Source organism: Vigna unguiculata, chromosome 8 (genome assembly GCF_037176805.1).
Source record: "Vigna unguiculata cultivar grain cowpea cultivar isolate G323 ecotype 2 chromosome 8, ASM3717680v1, whole genome shotgun sequence".
Classification (NCBI taxonomy): domain Eukaryota; kingdom Viridiplantae; phylum Streptophyta; class Magnoliopsida; order Fabales; family Fabaceae; genus Vigna; species Vigna unguiculata.
The window spans coordinates 39,159,664-39,179,509 of record NC_140799.1 but is presented as its reverse complement, the minus strand read 5'-3'; the positions used below and the strand labels follow the sequence as shown (position 1 = coordinate 39,179,509).

The following is a 19,846-nucleotide window of genomic DNA, read 5'->3' as shown; positions in this document are numbered from 1 at the left end:
AATCAAATACATTTCCGTCATCAATATCTTAGTATATTATTATGCTCGTGTCATTTTAAAAATTTAGTAAATGTCATTAATGTTTTAAATTATTATTTAAAGTATTCATAGTACAAACAAGTAGTTAACAAAACATATACCATATTAGATACATAAACTATTTATTGTATCAAATATAGAAGGATACATATGATATTAAATATTAAATACAGAAATATTCAATACTTAGCATGTTTTTAAAGCAATTTGTAACATTCAATAAAAATGTTCAAGTTTTATTTTAATGCATTAATGAGTGAAACCTTACAAATACTATTTGACATGATTGACTTTCCCCCACTCCTGAAAATGAATATAAAATAGTTTATTTTAAAATTTTATAATTTACAATCTAAAAAGTACTTCATAGTGTAATCAATTTTTAATTTATTTACTTTTTTATTATTCATAGCTTTTCTTTTTTACTTATTATTACTTATTACAATCTTGACAATTCACACCACTTTTAATATCTGTTCGAATAATTTTTTAATTTATTGTCAAATTAAATAATAAAATAAACAAATAATAATATTAAAATATTTAATAAAAATGTAATTATTTTAAAATATTAAAAATTATAATTACATAATAATATATTTTATTGGAAAAAAAAAATACACATTAACTAACTTATAAATTCTCAATCAGTTTATGAATTAGTTTTGCGAAGAAGAATTCAAATCTACCCCCTTATAAAAAAAAATATACAATTTAGTGTTTGTTTTGTTTGAATTATATCGTTTTTCTTCTTACTTTTACACTTTTTTTTTTCATTTTTTAAGATATTATCTTTCTATTTTTTTTGGAGTTGGCAATTTACATTTACAAAAGGTTACAAAAATTTAAAAAACAATCACATTTCATCATCGAAAACGTGCAAACGGTAATCTTAAATCTGATAAAGTAAACCCTCTAAACGAGTTGTGAAACAAACAGTAACTAATAAATATATTAATAGTTAAAGCATGATTACACTATCAATTGCTTTAATTTTTTACTTTTAACTAATTATTTAAAAAAAATATATTAAATATAAAGTAAATAATAATTGTATTAATAGTTAAAGCATGATTACACTATCATTTGCTTTATTTATTTTTTTTAATTTTTTAGCTAATTATTTTAAAAATATTCTCTAACAAGGTTTATGATTAATTAATAGAGTAATTTTTTTAACTATACAAATCAATCTCTTATAGATTAAAAAAAACTTAACTAAGTAGTGTAACATATCTTATCTTAGTTCCACTTATAACATTTGTGTCAAAATATACTTTGTTGTTTTAAAAAATAACTAAACAATGAGAATTTAATATATTTTTACTCTAATAAAAATGAAAATAAGTTCTACTTTTTTCTTTTATTCATAATTGTCTTTGGGAGGCTTCTTATATGTATTAAAGAGATTTAGAAAACAATTCAAAAGATTTATTTTTTTAAAAGTGAGTTCTAATGAAGCGTGAAAATTATTACAGACAAGTGAAAGGTCGTAACTTGTGTTATGAATATTTAATTTTAATTTCACTAAAAAATAAGTCAAAGGACACTTGTATAATTTTAGTGACCCTGAATTTAAATATTTTGAGTAAAATATCAATTTAAAAATTCATAAACAAAAATAATTAAAAATAGATTTTATTAAATGTGACTGATGAAGTGTTTTGTGTATGGTGAAAAAAAGGGAAGAACCTCTTCTAGTTTTGTTAATAAAATAATTCGTAAAAGTCATATTAGAAAGAAATAAAAAAGGAAAGGAGCGGTTAAGTTTGGGAATGAGAAATGAGAGTAACGGCTAGAAGATTACTAGCCGTTGATGTGAGAGAAAATCCAACGGTACATGTTGAAGATAGAATTGACCGTTGGAAGCTGAGAGTGTGGTGTATAAATAAAACATAGCCGTTGAACAAATGTTTATTCCACAAAAGAACAGAGAAACATACTAACACTGTTTCATATTTTCATTCATACGTTCGCCCTAGAAGCAAACAAGAGAAGTTGCTACCGAGACACTGCTTGAATCCGCGGTGGCGACAACCGACGAAGGAACCGAAGGAGAGGTGCGGAACGGTCGTCTTCAGGGATTTCTGTCGTCGCTGTTCTCCACTCTCGGCGGTGTTTTTGGTTCAACTTTTCAAGAAACGCAGCAAAGCAACGTTGTTATGGCTTCCATAGCGGAACAACCCAACAATGGTACGGTTTTTGTTTTTCCTTTTGTTCTTTTCTTGCTGCCAACTTGATACTCGATTTGAATGTTTCTTTGTTTTTTTCTTGCACTTGCACACTTGGGTCCCTTTTAAGATTTTTATTGGGATAAAGTTTGGATATTTATTCTGCGATTTGTTTCTCTCTTTTTTTCTTCGTTTCTGAAATTGTAGTTTTTGTGTGGTTTAAGGTGAGATTCGTGAGAACAAGCAGAAGAATATGGGTGGTGAAGGAAGAAACAGAAGGGTTCTTCAGGATATTGGGAATCTTGTGGCCAAACAAGGCCATGTTGGTATTAATGTGTCTAAACCTGTCGCAAGGTATTTTACGCAGTTAGTTTTGATAAATCACAATCTTTTTACTATCATCGGATACGATTTTTCTTTCTTTTGTCTAAATCTGGCCATTTTTTGGTAGGAACTTTCGTGCCCAATTGTTGGCCAATGCACAGGACAAGAACAAGGTTGCACTTCTCTTCCCTTTTTTCTTTGACTTTTTTAGTTTTTTACATACCCAATCTTAAACATGAATCAGTGAAAAAAGTTTCTCTTTTTATGGACGTGTATCTGAATGTGTGAGTGAACCTTATGTAGAAGTCAAGCACTGAAGTGGAGAATGCTGCGGTGGTAGCAAAGGCAAAGGCGAAGGCAACTCAGAAGCCTAAAGAAGAACCTGAAGTGATAGTCATTAGCTCTGATGATGAATCGGAGGAAAAGGAGGAGTATGTTCCTAAAGCAAACAAGGCAAGGGACAAAGATGCCAAGGCATTTAGTTCAGTCCTCTCTGCTCGAAGCAAGGTTGGCCCCCCCTTGTTCCTTTTTTTATTATTTTACTTTTTGGAATGTTGTGGTTTGGAGTTTGGGGTGCCCTTTTTCACTGTTGTCTGTGTTCTAACAACACAATATGTCAACCTTAGGCTGCTTGTGGACTCCCAAGGGAACCGGTCGTGAACATTGATGAAACTGATAATGACAATGAATTGGCAGCATTGGACTATATTGATGATATCTATGAATTTTACAAAAATACTGAGGTAATGTTCTATGTTTTTTCTTTGTTTATCTCCTCATCTTCCCTCACATGTGTTCTTGTAATAATGTATCTGATTCTGATGAAGCAGAAAGATGGTTGTGTGCATGATTACATGGGTTCACAACCAGATATTAATGCCAAGATGAGATCCATCCTTGTGGACTGGTTGATAGAAGTGCATAGAAAGTTTGAGCTCATGCCAGAAACTCTCTACTTGACCATGAACATTGTTGATCGGTTCCTGTCTGTGAAGGCCGTGCCCAGAAGGGAGCTTCAGCTTGTTGGTATCAGCTCCATGCTGCTAGCCTCAAAATATGAAGAGATATGGGCACCAGAGGTGGAGTTCTGCGAATATTACACTGTTCTGAGAGAACAATTTTTTGAGAAAACAACTTATGGTGTGTTTCTGATGTTTGCATGCAGGTTAATGACTTTGTGTGCATATCAGACAATGCTTATGTCAGTGCACAAGTGCTGATGATGGAGAAAACAATCCTTAGGAAGCTTGAGTGGTACTTAACGGTTCCAACACCCTATGTGTTCTTGGTTCGGTACATCAAAGCCTCCACTCCATCTGATGAAGAGGTACATTATCCTTTGTAGTTGGATGTTGTTAAACTCATTATTTCGTTGTAGGATGCTGTGATGAATAATGTGCCTAATTTTCTTCATCAATGTAGATGGAATATATGGTGTTTTTCCTTGCTGAACTTTCTATGATGCACTATCCTACGGTAGTCTTGCACTGCCCTTCTTTGATTGCTGCTTCTGCTGTGCTTGCGGCTCGATGCACTCTTCAAAGAACTCCATTCTGGACAAGCACATTGAAGCATTACACAGGCTACTCTGAGGAGCAACTAAGGTTAATACTTTTTTGGATCACCAGTTTGAACATATCTAAACATGCAACTGGGTATTGTTTTTTTTAACAGAAATGAAGTGACTTTTATTTTAATTTTGATCTCAGGGATTGCGCCAAAATCCTGGTGAACCTTCATGCGACTGCTCCAGAAAGTAAGCTTAGGGCAGTTTACAAGAAATACAGCAGCTCAGATTGCTGCTCTGTTGCTCTTCGTTCTCCAGCAAAAAACATGACCTCACTGTCTTAAACATGTTCTAGTTCATCATTGTAGAGGGTTCTTTTTAGTGTGGGTAGGGAGATCATGGCTGTTATGATCTATGGCTTTATTCATTGATATTTTTTCGTATTCGTTTGTATGTGTGAGACGAAAGTTTGCTTTTTGGGTGCTGGGAAATTGCTTAAGGCCTCAAAGCAGAGTTTGATGAACTTTTTATTTTTTTTCATAGCAGAGTTTTTCTGCTACTAATGAATATCTAGTGAGTTTCGTCAATTAGACTCTTATATGTATACACACTCTCCAAGTAGTGTGATTATTTGTCATTGATAAGATAGGAAGTATTCAGAAATGTATAGCTTTCAGAATATTAATTCATCTCGCATCATTTCCATCCGTACTTTTAGCTATGTTGCTAGAAATATTAAACTTCACAACAAATCTAACGTTTTAACAGAGCTGAATATTGGCATGTAAAAATTCCCGGATAATGCAAACTCAGTACTTAATAGTCACTCCATGCTCATTTTACAGCGGTTACAAACTCCATAAATTTTTATTTTCCATTTACAATGTTCTTTATACGGTAAGACTATATAAATGGTTTTCGGTAAAAATGTTATTATTAACTTCAACAAAGGGTAAAAAATATATTACTATGAAAAATGATATTTTAACAGTTTTTTTACAAGATTTGACAAACAATCATTTTTTTAAAAAAGTTTAAAATTTTATTATTTTATTCTCTTAATTTTCATAAAAAAAAATTACTCTATTTGATAACTTAGTCAATCAAATATTTGTAAAAAAATATTTTTCTATTTATATTAGGTGAACATTATTAAATATTTAGGGGGGACATTTTTATAATATTGTGTAATAAAATAAGACTAGAAATGGTTTTTTGTAAATTTTTTTATTAGGTGAATAATAATTTTTTATTATTCATATTAGGTGAATATTTTATTTCAAGTAATGTATAGTTAATTTAATTTAATTAGATAAAATAGTTTCATAACTAAAGTCTAAATAATGACATTTAAAATGACTCGTGCCATCAAAAGTTATGCCGAAAAACTCAAAACAGGAATGATTTTTTCAGTGATAATTAATGTAGATTTTTTTTTCTTCGAATAATAACATAATTAATAAAATTTGATAATATGTATAAAAAAAGTAGTATGATCTTGATTTACTGTGGGTCCAAAACTTAATTCTCTCAAATATTAAACTACTCATAACTGAGTAGGATGAATATTCTTGAGCTTAATTAAAACAATTTCTAATGTTACTATTATTTACATTTTAGGATTTCTTTTAAATCCGAACAAATAAAAAGTAAAAAATAAAGCATGCTAAACATTTTATTCACAACATTTCTTTTAATATTAGACATCATGCAACACCATATTTGTATACAAACAAATATTTTAACATGATTTGAACAAGAAACTACGCCTTTTATTTACTTACAATATCTTGATTTTCCTTTCTTTTTAATGTATAAATTTATGAAACTCATATAAAATTTCCACTGTATAATTATTTCAAAACAAAAGCTAATACACAATAAATAATACCTATTGACGTCCATTCTATTAATTGCTATTTTTTTAATAATTTTATAAGACATCATTTTATTTTATTTAGTGTCTCTACCAAAAGACAATAACACAAAAAATAGAATGTCTGCTATCAGCTACCCCCTCAAATAATTTATTGATGAAGTCACCATTTTGATCAAAATCCTCTCGTTTTTGCCATTTCTTTCTGTTTTTTGAATTTCACTCTTTTTCTCATGCTCATTTGTCACTACACGCTTCCCCGTTGGCCATTTTTTCTCCTCTCTTCTTCCACCTTCCACTTTCCATCTTCTCACGCTATCAGAATTAATTAGCATGGCTCCAAACCAACAACCATAGAGAGCTGATGAGTTCAAAACAACCTCTGACCACAATGAGCCGTTTCGAAACCAGTTTGTTTCGATGTCAGAACCAGTGGACGTTACAAAAGAATAAATTGAACAAGCTACAAAATTTTTAGTTTTTGTTACTACCACTGTAGTAGTAAAACAAGTTCGTGTAAGGTAGTGTAAGATGGAGTTAAAAATAGTCCTTTTCGCATTTGGGTAGGGGAAATGATACTCTTTGATGAGGATCCTGCTGCTGCATGTCTATCTTCTCTTCCTGAGAGGGGTTGGGAATAGTAGTTTCTTCATCCTCTGTTTCTTCACCTTCACCACTCCCTTGGCTTGGAATTCCAAACATATAATTTGGACTGATTAACGTGTCCTGATCAGGTGGAAGCGGGATTCCAGGTCCAGCTATAGTCTTTGGCAATGGTAGCTTGTTGCGGTTTTTAGCCAACTCCAGAAGAACCTGCCAATTCACTAAATTAAACACAGTCTTATTGGGTAAGAACATTGAAACATACAAAACAACTAATAATATTACCTCTCGAGGAGGTGGTTGCGAGAAACTGAAGTTAAGCTTGGATTGAATAGCAAGCTTAACATCATCACAGTCGATTTCGGACTTCCCTGCATGCTCTGAATACACTTGAGCATCTGTTAACACATCAACTATATAGCGATACCATAACTCAAGGAAGGTGTGTATAACAGGAGGTTCGTAGTCCCCCACGCCCATTGATTTCAACAAACACTTCACAATCTTTGCATCCCTTGGCATAGCCAACTCTTCATCTTTATCTGACATGCCTGTTCACTGCACCAAAAAACAACTTTTTTTTATTATTTGAAACAAAATGGGTAATTGTATCTTCATAATTGTATCTCCCTTTCCCTTGACCCAAAAAATTATGTTCTTGTTGATAAGCAACAATTTCTTGACATAACAGCTACAAACTATTTTTATGCAACTTGAGTATCATCTCGTATTCCTCCAATGAAATGTTGCTTCAGACAACTGTTACTTTATTCAAAGACCTGAGTAAACATCTCCTGATGAAGATGGTTTTACAATTTCTTATTCTACTTTAAATAGGTTCCACCTTGATACATCATTTTAAGACTTTCTTACAAGTTTTGATCCAATGTAAAGATCCTACAAAATCTACATTTTATAATTTTGTATTTACAATTCAATTTGTTACGACTGAAAGGCTAATTTAATTATTAGGTTAAGATTGAATTTTTTTAAGATCTCAAATCGTAAATTTAAGATCCTTTTCGTGTTATATCGTTATGTTTCAGTGGAGATTTCTCATAAAACTCGGGACTCAAATTTACGATCCAATAAAGCTCTAATAATTCCTCCAACCTAACTATATCTTCCTACATTGTGTTAACCTATTTCACAAGCACAAAAACAACTACATAGACAACTTGAAGGTGCGATTTAATCATGAAAGGAACGGCATAATTTGGCTAATTACATCAAATGTAATAATTGCAAAGCAGATTCCGGGTCTGAAGGTGAATAATCAATCACCATGAAAATTTCTCTTATATTATCCATTGGAAGATATAATTTATGTGCATATAATATAACCAAGACCAGGACAGAACAAGTTGTGAAAATTCATGATTTGCATTGATAAAGATATTCACAGATAAAAATGGAATAATACAAATTCATGAAATTCTCAACACTTTCACAGCTGAAAAAGGAAAGGGATAAGGAACACACGTCGGTACGGAGATGAACCACCGAGAATCAGCAATGCCGCCCACCGTGCCGGAATCGGAGGCTTCTCTGCTCAAAAGTGAAAACTTACCTTAGATATGTTTCTGAACTCTGAATATAGGGTTTGCACCTAAAAGTGAAATGATTAAAGATTTTTTTTTTAAGAATAAATATTTTACACTAACAAATAAATGTAATAAATTAGCATTATCAAGATTAAGAGAAATACAAAATAATTGACAAAATAATGCTTAGTCATTAAAAATAAATACATAATTATATTTTAAAGAATAAATTAAAACAAATAATTGTTGACATTTATAAAAGGGTTTTTAGTTCTGTTCTGGTTAATCTTAAATTTTGTTATTTTTAAATAAACACCGAGAATTTCAATCTTAATCTAATTAATCCTTAAAGTTGATCAAACTTTTATAAATAATTTTTTCCTAAGCTTGAGTTCAACTATTAACATCACATAATCCTTGGAACTTATAATGTTTTCTAATTGATCATGTGACAATTTTTTTTTAGAATAAAAAGCAAAACATTTTTTTAATTTCGTTAATCCTTAAATTTATCTTCTTTATAAATAAATTTTTTAAAAAATTCTTTTAACTGTGTTGCAATAAAAAAATTTACTTAAATTAAATTAAATTCAAACTTTCAAAATAAGATATATTATTTCATTATCTTTATTAAAAGTAAAAGAAAGTAAGGATAGGGGTAACTTTGAATAGTTAATTTTGAGTTGGTATATCTCTAAAATAAAGACAGCTTTGTCGAAATTTAAAATTGAATCTAAATTAGATTTATGTGACATGACAAAGAGAAATAAAAGAAAAAAGAGCGAAGAAGGAGTTGTAATAATTTAATTTTCTGTTGAATACTGAAATAGTGTCACTCTTTGCATTTCTATTTTTTTTAAATGAAATTTCTAAACAAAAAGAAAACGTGATTGAGATGGGGACCTAACAGCCCTTTCCACGTGCACATAATTTTGTATTTATCATCTACACATTTTGTATTTCGTTTTACTATTTTTTTTAATCTGAGTTGTTGTAAAAAATCTAAATTTAAATTATAAACCACAAATACTTGTCATTTTTAATCAAAGTTTCTTCTATGAATTATTTATTAATAAAAACAATTCATTATGCGAATCCTACATAAATTTCTTAAAATAAAGAGAATCATTTACAAAAGAAAACTAAAATCAATTTAGGTACTTTATATTAAAACAAAATGAGATGTGTAATAACATTTCTTGATGCGAAGGTCTACTGGAAAAAAATTATTAGAGATCTTATTATTACTTCAAATTATCGCTAAATAATTTGTACCATATTTCATGGAAGGTCTTATAAATGCTCATATTTTTATAGATAACAAATATTTTTTTTATTAAAGATAATTTTATCCAATAAAGATTTATTTACAATAAATGATGATTTTTTTTAAACATTTAATATAAATTTACCATTCGAATTCTAATTTAAAATTATTATTATTTGAACCAATGTTTTGAGATACAGGCATAATAACAAATCCATTACGTGAATATGTTGCCTCTAACTTCATCTACCCTTTGTTCATCGAAAATTATTTTTGTCTTATCGTTATATATATATATATATATATATATATATATATATATATATATATATATACCAAACCATTATAAATTAGGAACGACTTATTCCCTTTAATATATGACCTAATGGTAATAAGCAATTAATTGTGATTAATTCTGAATTAGGTTTATTAGGAAAGAAAAAATGGATTACAAAATGTCAACTATCCAACGTCTGCCATAATTTATTCGCACACACATCATAGAAGAATAATATGATATGATATTGGATTATTGGAACAATGATTTCCAAAATTACTAGGTAAAGTTACTTTCTTTTTATCTATTTATTGGAAGTATTTTTTTTCACAGGGATTAATTTTCTGTAAAATAAGAATTAGGATATTTAATATGTGTTTTTTTTTAAGTTTAATGACCAGATTTATTTTCTATAAGAATTAGGATATTATTGATTTTTTTGAGGTGTTTAAGATTTTTTTCTTCAGAACAGAACAAACTGCGTATAATAATACTTGCTTAAAAAAAAATGATAATTTGGAATGTTTTCCTTCACTTCACTCACGCGCACGAAAATAAAATCCCAGTCAAATAGCCAACACCGAGAGCTATCTCGAATTCATTGAACGTGAATAATATAATTGCTGATCAAATAATAGAAAAAAGAGAGAGATAGGGTTTCCATTGCCACCCTTAATTTTTTAAAGCAAAATGGAAATGAAAGTGTGAGTGAAGTAAAGGCTGAAGGAACAGCTAGACATGGGGTTTGAATGGGACCCTGAAAATGGAAGAAATTCAAGTTTGAAGCATGAAAATGGTGACAGAGTAATGTAATGGTTATGTTAGTAATAATAAGAACGAACAAACATCATAGTTGTGCGTAACATCTTAAAGACAAGGATCCAAGTAGCCTAGTTCCATTCAAAGTTGTGTTGTGTTGTGTGTGGCAAAACACAACACAAAACGTTGACACTAAAATCCCTTAAGAGCGGGGCCACTTCACACACGGGCGGCACAACACACGACCTGTTCCTTTTCCTCTTTTCAAAAAGCAAGCTTTCATCTTTCTCATTCTCTCTATCCATATGCTATGTGCTTATTCTCTATCTCTCTCTCTCTCTCTCCTCAAACCATTGATCTTGTTTGTGTATAACCAAATTTGAGCAAACCCCTTTGCATCTGATTCTAGAATCACAAGCATATCTACCCATTTTCTGTCTTTCCATCATCTGTAAGTTAAAGCTTTCTTTTTGTCATTTTCTTGTTAGCCTTTTCCTTGCTGCTTTTTAAGTTTAACCCAAAAAAAAACAAAATAAGAAAAGGAGTGAAAATAAGGATGATTGGAGGGGTTTAGTTTCCGTGTGGAAAACTCTCAAAATATGCTTTGACTTGAATAAGGTTAATGGGTTGTGCACTTGGGGTATCTCTGTTTATCAGTTTCTCACTTTTTGTATGTTTTGTTTGTAAAGTACTTCTGTTTTTGTTCTTCGTGTGTGTATATTATGTGCCCTTTTTTGTATTATTGTTGTATGCTATGATTTGTTGAATTTCCTTTTCCAATGATTGGCAGAGGTAATTGAGTGTGAAAAATGACAAGGGTGGCTCGTGATTTTGGTGATACAATGCAAAAAGAGGCGGTGCCTGCAGTGTCTTCTGATGTTGTCTTTGCTTCTAGTCGGTTTCCTAATTACAGAATTGGAGTTAACAATCAGATAATGGAGACGAAGGATGACCCTAAAGTGCTGTCTATGAAGGAAGTTGTTGCACGTGAGACTGCTCAGCTGTTGGAGCAGCATAATCGTCTCTCGGTTCGTGACCTTGCCAGTAAATTCGAGAAGGGTTTGGCAGCTGCGGCTAAGTTGTCTGAAGAGGTTGCCCTTTGTTCTGGTTAAAAATCAATTGCTTTTTACATTGGAATACAGTTCTTCCTTTTGGAGGGTTTTTGCAACCTGAGATTGTTATATTGCAGTGCTTGCAAATGAAATAACCAGTGATCATATTCATAGTTTTTGAAGAAAGGGATGTTCCTTTTTTAAACTAAGGTTTTCATATGCTGGTGAAATCAGGCTAGACTTAGAGAGGCAGCATCTTTGGAAAAACATGTTCTTTTGAAGAAACTTAGAGATGCACTTGAATCCTTAAAAGGGCGTGTGGCAGGCAGAAACAAGGATGATGTGGAAGAAGCTATTGCTATGGTTAGTTCTTTTTTATTTTTTTGTAAAAGGAAGATATCTACTTCGAGTTTGTTTCTACCTAATAGTCAGGTTTTCATATTTATGTTGTTATGTGCTTTTTCATATGAAGCTGGCTCTATAGTCTTGTGTATTGCCAGAGAAGTCAATTTGGGAGAGTGTATGTTAATGGAAAGGCTTTGAGAATGAACTTGGAAAAACTTATAAATTTTGTATATACTTGTAGAAGTTCATTATCTTATCTAGATAATGCTTTCACCGATCCATGAATAAAAATGAATTTAAACTTCTATAATTTTTTTAACAGAATGTTCGTTGCAGTGCCAGTTTATTTGTGCATTCACAGTCTTCTAAACTGTAATTTTTTTCTGCGCATTCTTCAGGTTGAAGCTCTAGCAGTTCAGTTGACTCAGAGGGAAGGAGAACTAATACAAGAGAAGGCAGAGGTGAAGAAGCTTGCAAATTTTCTTAAGCAGGTGAGTTGTCCTGTTTTACATGGTGATGAAAGAAGTTTGATTAGAAATAGCAAAAGAAAAGAAGATCAAGCATTATAAGATATTTTCTTTATAAGCTTTAAAAGTAAACACAGTGAAACCAACAATTGCATCAACGAGTACTCCAGTCCCTTACAGTCCTTACGTTTCCTGAAAAAGTTCTCTGCTGAGCTTCACAGAGCTGTCACAACCCTATTCTATCCCATCACAAGTTTCAGCAAAAAGATTTCTAAGCACTCTGCCCCAACCATGCAATAAGAAAGTATGAATTGTGCACTTACATGAATTGAGCAACACATTTCTGTAATTCTGTTCTATACCAGAATGTTGCCTATTAACTATATAACTCCACAAATACACTAGTTTCTGTGTAATGAAATATTTTTTCCATAGCTGCATAAAGAAATTCCTTTTCAAATGTTGATAGTTCATTTAATTTCTAGGCTTCTGAAGATGCTAAGAAAATTGTTGATGAAGAAAGAGCTTTTGCTCGTGCTGAAATAGAGGATGCAAGAGCAGCAGTTCAAAGAGTGGAAGAGGCACTACAAGAACACGAGAGAATGTCTCAAGCCTCTGGGAAACAAGTTTGTGCTATTTACTTGTCATTTGTCATGTTTTATTATAGGGAGTTGGTAATAAGTGCTTGTCGAAAAGTTTATACAAACAGGCTCTTTTTGATTATTGTTTTAATGTGATACCCTTGAGCAGTTGAGCTACTGCTTCTCCTTTCTATGCATTGTTTGCCATTCCCACTCAAGTGTTTTTGCTTTCTCTTTTCTTTTATACGAAGAACCAAATACTGTTGGTCTGTCTTAATTTAGTAATAATCATTCCAACAAAAAATGGTTGTCTCTTTTAGGACATGGAACAATTAATGAAGGAAGTTCAAGAGGCTCGAAGAATAAAAATGCTGCATCAGCCAAGCAAGGTAAATATGAACGCCTGCACATGTACCTAATTTTTTTGTCATCTGATTGCTATTTCGATTGCCTTCTCTTTTTCTGGGTTCCATTTTTCTTAGTTGTGCCAATATCTTGATTGTTCTCCTTTGTTGAATTAACTTTCTTTCCTTTATTTTCCTAGACTTCTTTTTTCCATATTGTTAAAATTTTTATTAAGTTACTTAAGATAGATGATTATATTGATGTTGATTGAATTCTAGGTCATGGATATGGAACATGAACTTCGAGCATTGAGGGCTCAACTTGCAGAGAAGACTAGACAATATCTTCGACTTCAAAAGGAGGTATGAGTGTCATATAAACCACCCACGGTCAATTCTATGATATACTCTCAGCATCATGTGGAAGACTTTGGACAGTTATTAGGGTTTTAAGCAGCCTGTTAAAACGAATCACGTTTTGTAACTTGAATTTGGTTTTTCAGTATGGTTTTTGGTTGAAAATCTGTGTTTAACATGATTTTGCATCATGCATGGATTTTGGGGATATATGTAAGTTTCACATTGAGTAGTAATATGAGAATCTTGCTGGAATGCTCAAGTGTTTGGTTTCCCCCTCTTATCGGATAGCGTTTTTGTCACCTCTTCTTTGTGTTATGCAGTATTTATCTTCATACTGTCAAATTCTCTGGCAATACCGAAAACCTGGGCCTATAGTCCTTTCACAATTGCTTTATTTTTGTGATAATTGATATATAAAGAAATGTTTTTAAATACTATATGAAAAAACATGTGAATATTAAGTTTTCCGTATTCCTTCGCTGAGGCAGTATGATCTTTAGATACATGGGAGAATCTTCTAATTCTTTACTTGGTGTGTTCGAAAATTCCATGATTTTATTCATTTGGATTAGTGTTTGGGCGTTTATGTTGAACAGTGTTTTTCTCTTAAGTGAATGGGAAATTTCTTTGCTTAGATGGAGACGTTTAGTGATTGTTTTCCACTAATCTTTGTAAGCTTCTTTTATTGATTATCTTTCGTAATACTTTTCAGCTAACTAGGACAAAGAAAGGCGGGGAGAATATTCCTTATTTATATGAACTTGAAGGGAATGAAACCTTAGGTTCTTACTTGCAAATTCAACCTTGCTCTGATAATGCTCCTGAAGTTTCTAAATGTTCAATTCAGTGGTATCGTGTATCATCTGATGGTGCAAAAAAAGAACTTATATCAGGTAGGTTTTCTGTTTTATTTTATTTTTTTTAACTAGTGAGTTGACTGACTCTTGATTTATGCATTTCTTCAATTTATTGTATTGCATTTTCTATTATTGGTCACTTCCCCGGAAGGCAAATAACAGTTATGATTATGCAAATTCTATGCTGTTTGGAAGACTTGTTAAATATGTCATACAATATAACTTCTTCCCTTATCATATAATATAACTTCCACAGGAGCAACCAAATCAGTTTACGCCCCTGAGCCTTTTGATGTTGGACGTGTATTGCAAGCTGATGTTATTTCAGAAAGTGAGCATGTCACACTTTCAACTGCTGGTCCAATAGATCCAGGTCTGCTTTCAATTTGACATATCTTCATTTGGATTAGTAGTAGTAGTCACTGACAGACATTGCTTCGGTACACGTTTCTATTTTAAAAATATAAAGTTGTTTTCTTATATGTTCTTTTAAGAGATTGAGACATGTTTTGCTGTGCAGTCATGCTGAGCTTAAATTTCTTGTGTACTCTCATGCAGCTGCTGGTTTGGGAACCTATGTTGAGGCACTTGTGCGCAAACATGACACTGAATTTAACGTATGTTGTTCTGTTCCTTTTAATTTTTATTTACATGCGCGCCTTGTTATGTTGAGCTGTTTTTTTATCCAAAGGTGTATGGTTTTATAGGTTGTTGTTATCTTGTGCTTTGTTCTTCACATTTCAAAATAAAGTTTAGAAGTCAAATCTGGTCAGATTACAGTACATGATAATAATATTGTAGTTTCCTTGATTACTTTTTCAGGTAGTTGTAACTCAAATGAATGGTTCACCTCCAACTGAATCTATTCATGTGCTTCATGTTGGAAAGATGAGGATAAAACTCTGCAAAGGAAAGACCACAATTGCCAAAGAATACTATTCAAGTTCAATGCAGGTATTTAAAACTGTTGATGCCATCTATGTTTAGATTGTGAAAAGCAAAGCAACTCAATGCTCCAACATCTTTCTTGCACTCATTCTCTACATTATGTTAATCACTGTGCTGATATATATACCTTGTGCATTGAATTATCCGATTCCATCTGTGTGCACATGAAAATGCATTTATTCTTGTGCTCTTATCTTCTTCTTTTCTACTTGTCACCTATGATAAACTGGAATTTTGTTAACCATACATCTTTGATCTTGTTTTCTTTAGCTTTGTGGTGTTAGAGGGGGTGGAAATGCAGCAGCACAGGGAGTTTTTTGGCAGCCAAAGCAAGGACATTCTTTTGTATTAGCTTTTGAATCAGAGAGAGAAAGAAATGCTGCCATCATGCTTGCAAGGAGATTTGCATTTGACTGTAATGTATGTCCTTCTGAAACTAAACACATTGGTTAGGATTTCAGAATTCATCTTTTCTCTCTCTCTCTTTTTGGCCACCATTGCTGAATGAAACTGCAAATTATGACAGATCATGCTTGCTGGACCAGATGACAGAGCTCATCTGGGGACATCATGAGTCTCCTTACATCTTTTTCCCCAACCTTGTAATTATGAGTTTTTCTTCCTTGTATTATTACCATGTGTTATTTAAACACTTGAAATCTTCCTTATAATATTGGTTTAGCTTGTAGTGATTCACACCTTGTGGTCTGAATCATATATATATATATATATATATATATAATTTTGTTTCATCAGTCCAAGGCACTTTTTTATTTGCCTTTGTGAGATTAGGTTACATAGTCACAGCATTTTGTCTTGAGATGCTAATTGGTTGTATTTTATGGACAAACAATTACTGAGAATTCTGATTGCTGTTGTTGTCTGTGGACACTGACCTCGTGAACAGGACAATATGTGAATCTTGTTCTTCTCTCATTTGTGATATAAAAGAATCCAATGTTTATATTACTAGATTTACTTCAAGAATCCAATGTAATGTTGTAGACACATAAATGGATACTATATGATTATCCATAAACTAAGAGTTTGCAGCAATGATCAAAACTAAAAACAAAAGCTATAGAAAAAGCTTATTTATATATTGAAAGTATTAATGTAGTTATGCATCAACGTTTTAAAGGATTCATTCAATAATAAGCTCTTTAAAAATCTGATATAATAATGTTTTAAATCATGAAAAAAAGAATGTGAGGGGTTTGATAAAGTTAAAATAAGGAAGAATAAAAGAAAAAAAAAAGTACAACACAAACCTGTTTAAGTTGCAAAAAAGAAACGCTCAGGGAATGTTTTAACATTTTGTAACAGTTCAAATGCGGTGAATTTGTCAAAAATTGACATTTCACGTTTCAGTGTTTTTTTTTTCAGATTAAAAGGGCTAGAAACAAATTTTACAAAAGAAGAAAACAATTTTAAAAAGTATACTTATTTTTTCTTTTTAAAATAATGAATTTCCAATAATATATTCTACTTATATTTTCATTCACCTTATTTTTCTTTTCTATTTATTTATGTACTTCTATACTATCTTTTTCTACAAAATACAGTGCATAAGATATAGATCCGTTGCTTATCAACTTAGTGTCCCCATGTTTTAAAATTTGCTTGAATATTATTATTTATTTTAGTTTTAAGCATCACAATTTTTGTTATATAAAATAATCAATAACATAAATTTATACATTCAACATTAACATGTTGACTGGTCGGTGTTCTGTCTTGTACACTAATTCATATAAAGAGTACTTTTACTTTTTACTTTCTGTAAAATGAATAAATTTTAATATTAAATATTTTTAATGAAAACTAAAGCAAAAATTTACGCATTTTGACGAAAGCTAAAAGAATTGTTTCAAATTTACAAAAGTGAAAAAATAATCCACAATAATTTTATAAAAAATATTCATTAATATGACCTCAATATTTAATAAATAAACAAAAGATAACTTAATCATATTTGGACTTTTTGTTGAACTTTGTAGTTGTAGCTGTTATTAGTATAGTTGAAACTTTTATTTCCGCATTTTCCCTCTTTAAACCATGTACATTCCGTGTGGACCATGCTTTACTGGTTTTGCAGTCAAACTTAATCAACGGCTACCATTCGTCTTGTCTTCGTGCCAAATATCCGACCATTGATTATCTCAGCTAATTGTTTTTCACTTTCTTTTTTTTTTGTATTTTTTTCACCTACAAAATCTTGATCTCTCTGTATCTCGGATCACTCATTTCATCTCAATTCTCAGGTACTTTCTCTACGCTCTTTCTCATGTTTCTGCTTCATTCCCACCCAGTATCTTCCATTTTTATGATCCCCTTTAAGTCCAATTTGACTATGCTTTCTCATTCTGGATTTTGTTGAGGGTAGTATCTTGTACTCAACTCAAATGATCAAGCATTGACCATCTTATGATTCTCTGTATCTTCTATTTTTGATTTGTGGGAAATCCATTAGTAAAAAGTAATTATTTAACAAAATGCAAATAGAGTTGATTTTTTTTCCTAGTAACCCTGATATGGAATGACATTGGTGAATTTTTTGGAGCATGGAGATCTTGTATTTTTGAATCGTGTGTTTGTAACTATCAACTGCTGATGTAATTGATGCAGCGTAGTGCAGTGTTTTCCTTTACAAATAATTGATTAGAGAGTTAACTTGTGACTTTGGTTGACTTTGATTAGCTGTGTGATTGGATTGGAATTGGATCTTGATCAAGCTAACTTGTGTGAAAATTTGGCATATTTAATTTAGATATGTCGACATCTGATGAGCCGGAAGTGCTGGAAAGGGGTAGCAAGGATGAGAAGCACAAGGAAGATGAGAAAGAGGAAGGGAAGGGTGGATTCATTGAAAAGGTGAAGGATTTCATTCACGACATTGGTGAGAAGATTGAGGGAGCTATTGGGTTTGGGAAGCCTTCTGCTGATGTTACTGCGATACACATTCCATCAATTAATCTTCACAAGGCAGATCTGGTTGTTGATGTGCTCATAAAGAACCCCAATCCTGTGCCGATCCCCCTGATTGACATAGATTACTTGGTTGAGAGTGATGGAAGGAAGCTAGTTTCTGGGTTGATACCAGATGCAGGTACCATCCATGCACATGGAGAACAGACTGTGAAAATTCCTCTCACTTTGATTTATGATGACATCAAGCAAACCTATGATGATATTAAACCAGGAAGCATCATTCCTTATAGGGTGAAGGTGAGTCTCATTTTTGATGTTCCCATCTTGGGAAGGCTAACTTTACCTTTGGAGAAAACTGGTGAAATCCCCATACCTTATAAGCCTGATATTGATCTTGAGAAGATTCATTTTGAAAGGTTCTCCTTTGAAGAGACAATTGCAAGTCTTCATTTGAAGTTGGAAAACAAGAATGATTTTGACCTTGGCTTGAATGCTCTTGATTATGAGGTTTGGCTTGGTGATGTTAGCATTGGTGGTGCTGAACTCACCAAGTCTGCTAAAATTGAGAAAAGTGGGATTACCTATATTGATATTCCAATTACCTTTAGGCCTAAGGATTTTGGCTCTGCTCTCTGGGATATGATTAGAGGAAGGGGCACTGGTTATACCATGAAAGGAAATATTGATGTTGACACTCCCTTTGGAGCAATGAAATTGCCCATCAGCAAAGAGGGTGGTACAACCAAACTTAAGAAAAAGAAGGAAGACCGTGATTATGATGATGATGACGACGACGATGAGGTTTGTTAAATTAAGAAAACTTCTTTTAATTACGTTTCTTGATTCCTTTCAATGTTTTCAACATTCTCTAGAAAAATGATAATGTATTGGCTTGCAACTGACATATCACAGACGGTAGATAGCTTTGAATTCACATATATGGATAATAGAAATGCTTCAGAATCTAGTATTGGAAAAAAAAATTACTTGTGTTGACAAATAGATTTAAAGAACAATTTTTTGTCTTTTATTTATATGAGAAATTCTTATCTGAAATAAGGATGCTTACCAACACTAACTCTTGGTAATGTCTTTATCTTCTATAAGTTGTATTTGCTTGTTCATAACTTCTGTCTATAATCTTTTTCTTTGCAGGATTAAAGAAGAATTGTAGCAGGTTATTTACTAGTTACTAATAAAAGCGGACTTGGACTTTGTGGCATTACTTTATGAGTTCTGATGGCATTGATATGTATTTTTAGAGATCAGGTTGACATTCAAAGTATGAGATAGTATCAGAATTTTAGTGAAAATATGCTTCAGTTTGGCTTGTTTTCTTTCTTTGAACCGTGCTTTTGTTGTACTTAATTGATTATCATGAGAATCTATTGCTGGATAAAAGATAATTTGCCTTGGAATAGTATGTGGTCGGATTTATCTATTTATCTATCTGTTTGTGAGGTGGGGTTTTCTCTGTCATTCTGGGATTCAGAATTGGTCAATTTTATGGCTCTTTTGAGGGCTGGGTGTTGTCTCAAAATCAAACAACATGAAAACACACCAAAGTTTTATGCCTGTTCTGATCTAAGAATTA

The 19,846-nt window shown here is 31.9% G+C and overlaps 4 protein-coding genes across 7 annotated transcripts; 3 read left to right on the top strand and 1 right to left on the bottom strand.

Moving 5' to 3' along the window:
• The first annotated feature begins 1,945 nt into the window (after window positions 1-1,945).
• On the top strand, window positions 1,946-4,748 carry CYCB1;4 (Cyclin B1;4). The gene is made up of 9 exons (XM_028083088.2): window positions 1,946-2,232; window positions 2,435-2,564; window positions 2,662-2,707; window positions 2,838-3,041; window positions 3,161-3,277; window positions 3,365-3,613; window positions 3,700-3,861; window positions 3,957-4,138; window positions 4,244-4,748. Exons 1-9 carry the CDS (start codon window positions 2,202-2,204, stop codon window positions 4,383-4,385), a joined length of 1,263 nt encoding a protein of 420 aa, XP_027938889.2. The 5' UTR covers window positions 1,946-2,201; the 3' UTR covers window positions 4,386-4,748.
• Window positions 4,749-5,878: 1,130 nt separating this feature from the next.
• Window positions 5,879-8,128, bottom strand: LOC114195345 (transcription initiation factor TFIID subunit 9-like). Its single transcript, XM_028085773.2, has 3 exons — window positions 8,003-8,128; window positions 6,806-7,078; window positions 5,879-6,730 (listed from the first exon to the last, which is right to left on the bottom strand). The coding sequence occupies exons 2-3, from the start codon at window positions 7,067-7,069 to the stop codon at window positions 6,455-6,457; spliced, it is 540 nt and encodes a 179-aa protein (XP_027941574.2). The 5' UTR covers window positions 7,070-7,078; window positions 8,003-8,128; the 3' UTR covers window positions 5,879-6,454.
• A 2,318-nt stretch (window positions 8,129-10,446) lies between these two features.
• SCAB1 (plectin-like protein) lies at window positions 10,447-16,299 on the top strand. 3 transcript variants are annotated; one of them, XM_028086233.2, is made up of 13 exons: window positions 10,447-10,818; window positions 11,158-11,458; window positions 11,654-11,782; window positions 12,163-12,255; window positions 12,717-12,857; window positions 13,133-13,201; window positions 13,436-13,519; window positions 14,229-14,409; window positions 14,630-14,746; window positions 14,932-14,990; window positions 15,196-15,327; window positions 15,592-15,741; window positions 15,848-16,299. In XM_028086233.2, exons 2-13 carry the CDS (start codon window positions 11,177-11,179, stop codon window positions 15,893-15,895), a joined length of 1,485 nt encoding a protein of 494 aa, XP_027942034.2. In that variant the 5' UTR covers window positions 10,447-10,818; window positions 11,158-11,176; the 3' UTR covers window positions 15,896-16,299. The 3 variants fall into 3 exon arrangements, with proteins under 3 accessions (XP_027942034.2, XP_027942037.2, XP_027942035.2); XM_028086236.2 differs by lacking the exon at window positions 10,447-10,818 and adding an exon at window positions 10,849-10,985; XM_028086234.2 differs by lacking the exon at window positions 10,447-10,818 and adding an exon at window positions 10,932-11,037.
• A 1,132-nt stretch (window positions 16,300-17,431) lies between these two features.
• Window positions 17,432-19,670, top strand: LOC114194423 (uncharacterized). 2 transcript variants are annotated; one of them, XM_028084618.2, is made up of 3 exons: window positions 17,435-17,585; window positions 18,092-19,053; window positions 19,408-19,670. In XM_028084618.2, exons 2-3 carry the CDS (start codon window positions 18,094-18,096, stop codon window positions 19,411-19,413), a joined length of 966 nt encoding a protein of 321 aa, XP_027940419.1. In that variant the 5' UTR covers window positions 17,435-17,585; window positions 18,092-18,093; the 3' UTR covers window positions 19,414-19,670. The 2 variants fall into 2 exon arrangements, with proteins under 2 accessions (XP_085521820.1, XP_027940419.1); XM_085665694.1 differs by lacking the exon at window positions 19,408-19,670 and having other exon boundaries at window positions 17,432-17,585; window positions 18,092-19,062.
• Window positions 19,671-19,846: the final 176 nt, after the last annotated feature.

Coding starts and splice junctions, on each gene's coding strand:
- LOC114195345 (XM_028085773.2), bottom strand. CDS start 7,069: ATGTCAGATAAAGATGAAGAGTTGGCTATGCCAAGGGATGCAAAGATT. Junction 6,731..6,805: donor CGCAACCACCTCCTCGAGAG/GTAATATTATTA, acceptor GTGAATTGGCAG/GTTCTTCTGGAGTTGGCTAA.
- SCAB1 (XM_028086233.2), top strand. CDS start 11,177: ATGACAAGGGTGGCTCGTGATTTTGGTGATACAATGCAAAAAGAGGCG. Junction 12,858..13,132: donor CTCAAGCCTCTGGGAAACAA/GTTTGTGCTATT, acceptor TGTCTCTTTTAG/GACATGGAACAATTAATGAA. Junction 14,410..14,629: donor AAAAAAAGAACTTATATCAG/GTAGGTTTTCTG, acceptor TAACTTCCACAG/GAGCAACCAAATCAGTTTAC.
- LOC114194423 (XM_085665694.1), top strand. CDS start 18,094: ATGTCGACATCTGATGAGCCGGAAGTGCTGGAAAGGGGTAGCAAGGAT.